The sequence below is a fragment of the Hypanus sabinus genome, chromosome 29, assembly GCF_030144855.1.
Source record: "Hypanus sabinus isolate sHypSab1 chromosome 29, sHypSab1.hap1, whole genome shotgun sequence".
In the NCBI taxonomy this organism is placed as follows: Eukaryota; Metazoa; Chordata; class Chondrichthyes; order Myliobatiformes; family Dasyatidae; genus Hypanus; species Hypanus sabinus.
In genome coordinates, this window is record NC_082734.1 from 1886088 (window position 1) to 1890954 (window position 4867).

Below are 4867 nucleotides of genomic sequence, written 5' to 3' on the forward strand. Positions count from 1 at the left end.
AAAGATCATCGCCAGAGACTCAGCAATCTCCTCATTGCCTCCCCACAGTAGCCTGGGGTACAACTCATCCGGGCCTGGCGACTTATCCAACTTAATGCTTTCCAAAAGCTCCAGCACATCCTTTCTTAATACCTACATGCTCAAGCTTTTCAATCTGCTGCGTCGTCACTATTATCAACAAGAGCCTTTTCCGCAGTAAATACTGAAGTAAAGTATTCCTTGGTGTTTTAGACAATAGACAATAGGTGCAGAAGGAGACCACTCGGCCCTTCGAACCTGCAACCGCCATTTTGAGATCATGGCTGATCATCTACTATCAATACCCGGTTCCTGCCTTGTCCCCATATCCCTTGATTCCCCTATCCATAAGATACCTATCTAGCTCCTCCTTGAAAGCATCCAGAGAATTGGCCTCCACTGCCTTCCGAGGCAGTGCATTCCCAGACCCCCACAACTCTCTGGGAGAAGAAGTTTTCCCTTAACTCTGTCCTAAATGACCTACCCCTTATTCTCAAACCATGCCTTCTGGTACTGGAATCCTCCCAGCATCTGGAACATATTTCCTGCCTCTATCTTGTCCAATCCCTTAATAATCTTATATGTTGAAATCAGATCCCCTCTCAATCTCCTTAATTCCAGCATGTAATCCTTAATCCTTATTCCTTAATCCTGCCCACCAAGGCCTTCTCATGGCCCCTTCTGGCTCTCCTAATTTCATTCTTAAACTTGACTAAAATACCCATAATCCAGGGTAGATGCTAACTCCATCGATGCTCCTGTGCCAAGGGATTACAAGCCCCACAATCCTCTACCTCCCGAATGTACGGGGTGACATCATGCAATTGGACCCTAACCTAGGTCGTGTTTGTTGGGGGAAATGAGGCAGGTGTGAAATGGGTCGGGGGGAGCAACGATTACCAAACAACGGCTAGCATGGGCTGGTAGTCCAGCCCAGTGCCCATTGGGAGATTGCTGGTTCTTGGGATCTTCTAATGCTCTCTCTCTCTCTCTCTCGCTCTCTCTCTCTCTCTCTCTCTCTCTCTCTCTCTCTCTCTCTCTCTCTCTCTCTCTCTCCTCTCTCCTCTCTCCTCTCTCTCTCTCTCTCTCTCTCTCTCTCCTCTCTCCTCTCTCTCTCTCCTCTCTCTCTCTCTCTCTCTCTCCTCTCTCTCTCTCTCTCTCCTCTCTCTCTCTCTCTCTCCTCTCTCCTCTCTCTCTCTCTCTCTCTCTCTCTCTCCTCTCTCTCTCTCTCTCTCTCTCTCTCTCCTCTCTCCTCCTCTCTCCTCTCTCCTCCTCTCTCTCTCTCTCTCCTCTCTCTCTCTCTCCTCTCTCTCTCTCTCTCTCTCTCTCTCTCTCTCTCTCTCTCCTCTCTCCTCTCTCCACATCACTCACACATCCTGTCCTGGCTCGGTGCCCTATTCCACCCAAACCAACACCCACGCCTTTATAAACTCCTCCATCTGCTCCCCGCACTCCTGGCTGGTGACTGCCTCGCTCTCCTTCTCTCCTTCTCTCTCGCTGTCCTTCTTCTCCCTCGCTGTCTGTTCCGCCCCCACCCTCGTAGCTCCTCTCCGTCTCTCGCTCTTTCTCTCCCTCTACCCCCTCTTCCTCTCTTTCAATCGCTCCGTCCCCTCCTCTCTCCCTTCATTCTCTCTCTTTCTAACCGCTCATCCCTCCCTCCCCACTTCACCAATGCGGGAGCCTAGCCCCCTCGCCCTCATCAACATCCCACTCTTCCTGCTTTTCTCCCGGCCACTCAACCCTCTCGCCCAGTTCCCCCGTCCCTGCGCCTCGCTCTCCGCCCTGACCTCGCGTGTCTGCTGTCCCCACTGGCCAGGGGATGGGTCTCCCTGCGGGGAGCGCAGCGGCCGGGGATCCTGCATGCCCTTCCGCCCCGCTCCTCCCGCTACATCCCCTTCCGCGCTCCCCTCGCCCTGGGATTTCCGACTGGCCTGGCCCAGCGCCTTCTTTGCCTACGCCTGTGCATGCCACCCCCGCTTCTCGGGATTCGATTGCGGGAAGTGCGCGGGAGGCTGGCGGGGTCCCTTCTGCGAGCGCTGGGCAGTCCGAGTGAGGAAGGGAGTCCATCAGCTCAGCCGACAGCAGTGGCGGGTCCTTCTCAGGACACTGAAGGCGGCTAAGGGCACCATCAGCAGCCGGTACGTCATCGTGGCCACCCGAGCTCCTGACCGCTCCTCATTCTCTTCCCCATCTTCTCCATTTGCCTCCTCGTCCCATTTCTCACTCACCCTGTTCCCCTTCTCCTCTCCCTCCCCATCTGCCCCTCCGCTGCCAGGGTATCTGGCCTTCCTAAACGCCACAGTCTACGACCTTGCAACCTGGATGCATTACCTGGCCACCAAGCCCTCTGGGTGGGAAAGCAGGTGGAGGTCTGAGGAAGGAGGCAATATCTAGCGCCAACTTTGCCCACGGGGGTCCAGCCTTCGCCCCCTGGCACCGGCGCTACCTGGCATTCCTCGAGGAGGAGTTGAGGATACTATCGGGGGACGAAGACTTCAGCTTGCCGTACTGGAACTGGACCCGGAGCCCGGGTTGTGATGTCTGTCGGGTTAGCCAAATGGGGCGCAGTGACAACCGCGGCAAGATACGAGCACCCGCCTTCCTCACCGGCTGGAAGGTGAGAGCACACCGTGGGTCGCGGAAGCCGGAAAGGGTGACGGAGGGCCGTGATAGAGACGGGGAGGAATGTAGGGAACGGAGAGAGTCATGGAGATGGGGAGGGAGTGACGGAGGCGAGGAAGAAGGGTAGGGATGACTGATCGGGAAGGGGGTGTCATGGAAAGGGAGAGCTGGTGGAGACGGAGAAGGGCAAAGGGGAAGCAAAGGTTTATCGCGTTCACATCTCACCAGCTGCCTGCGGATGAGTGCAGCTGCTAACGAGTAGAGTAACGGTCTACGGTCAGCAGTTGGTCAGGGACACGGCGACCTGCCAAATCCCTCAGTTCCCAACCGCGTAGAGATCCTGTTCACACAAAACAGCCGCAACCCCATCAATCACAGCACTCCCCTCCCTTTCGCTCCTCCCCACCTCCAAGAGCCCTTCCTCCCCTGAGTCTCAATGGAATCATCCCTCTCCCGTGCGCCATCCTGTCTGTGTGATCCCCTGGCCCCGTTCCCCACTCCCGTTAAACCCAACTGGACCCCTTTCCACGCTTTCATTAAACCCACTTTGTTCGCATTTCCCGCTCCCGTTAAACCCACCGAAATTTCATTTGCCGCTCCTTTTAAACCTATCAGGACTCAGTACCCCGCTCCCCATTAAACCGATTGGGATCCTGTTTCCCGTTGCATTGAAACCCACCGGGGCCCCATTTACCTCGAAGTCACTCGGATTAAAGCGGGTTAAAAGTGAATTGAGATCATGCCTTCAGAGCGAACGCCAGTCTCTGGAAAGCAACGTTTTCTTAAGCAGCCGTGAGGACCAACCGTTGTTGGCAGGAAACATTTACAATGCGGGGACACTTTATTACTTCTTTGTAATACGCACACTACGAACATTTAAATATCAGATAGTTTTAATTTTATGTATTAATTGAAAGGTGTAATGAAATACATTACAAAAGAGAAGCTTTCACGTTTCATAAACTTTATACTGGTCTGTCTTTATTGCAAATCCGTTATCGATAAACAGTATCCTGTCATAAGGGGACAGGAGGTTGGACCCGAGTGCAGGACGCAGGCACTGAAGTACTAGGGGCAGGACGGAACAACTAACGGTAGACAAGATGTGGTGACCGTAGTGTGCGTGAGGGACGTGACGTTCAAGGTGATTCTGGGGTTCCGGGAGAGTCTTAGAGTTCAGGCAAGGAGATCCCGGAGTTCAGGCAAGGCAGGGTCTTGGAGATCACTGGGGGTCGCATAACTCTTAGGCAGGGCCCGGACTTCCCAGGCAGGAACACGGGGGGGGGGCACTGAGCAGGTCGCGGGGCACCTGGGTAGGTAGCGGGACACAACCCGTCGGCAGTGAGGGATAGATAGGGGCAGAGACCTCTGGGCGGGCCGCATAACTCCTATTCACCCCACTCTCTCCATCACCCCCTCTCTCATTCACCCCTCTTTCATTCACCCCACTCTCCATCACCCTCCTCTCCACCCCTCTCTCATTCACCCCACTCTGTCATTCACCCCGCTCTCCATTACCCCCTCTCTCCATCCCCTCTCATTCACCCCACTCTCTTCCCCTTTCCTTCCAGTCTTCTTCACTCTCCCACTTGTTCCCTCCCAAATCTCTCCCACCCTCCTCCATTTTTATCTCTTTTCCTCCATATCCCTCACACTCTTTTACTGGCTCCTCCGCTCCATCTTCTCCCCCAACCCCTCCACCTCACATTCCCACACTCACTCCCGTTCCTCTCCCCCATCCCCTCCTTACAGACAGTGTGCACCTACGACGGAGACGCAGAAGCGTCCATGGACACCGTCTGCCTTCAGCCCACTCGACAGACTCACCTACTGAGGCGCCGGCCAGGGGGTGATCCGGGAGCCCCACGTCTGCCCACCACCCGTGATGTGTCCGACGCCCTGCATCTACAAAACTACGATCGCCATCCCTTCAACCAGTTCGCCATCTCCAGCTTCCGCAACGTGCTAGAAGGTGCAGAGACTGGATTACACCCCACACTGTCCCATCACACACCCCCGGGGTCAGACACAGAGTGAATCTCCCTCCACACCGTCCTATCACACACTCCCAGGGTCAGACACAGAGTGAAACTCCCTCCACACCGTCCCGTCACACACTCCCCGGATCAGACACAGAGTGAATCTCCCTCCACACCGTCCCATCACACACTCCCAGGGTCAGACACAGAGTTAAACTCCCTCCACACCGTCCCGTCACACACTCCCC

The 4867-nt window shown here is 55.2% G+C and overlaps 1 protein-coding gene across 1 annotated transcript in view; it reads left to right on the plus strand.

Annotated features, from left to right (window-relative positions):
* Positions 1-1689: 1689 nt before the first annotated feature.
* Positions 1690-4867, plus strand: part of LOC132382714 (tyrosinase-like) — a 5235-nt gene continuing 2057 nt past the window's right edge. Inside the window, exons 1-3 of the mRNA XM_059953167.1 lie at positions 1690-2156; positions 2362-2635; positions 4393-4612. Of these exons, the coding sequence (XP_059809150.1) occupies positions 1690-2156; positions 2362-2635; positions 4393-4612 (961 nt within the window). The remainder of the gene's footprint in view (positions 2157-2361; positions 2636-4392; positions 4613-4867) is intronic.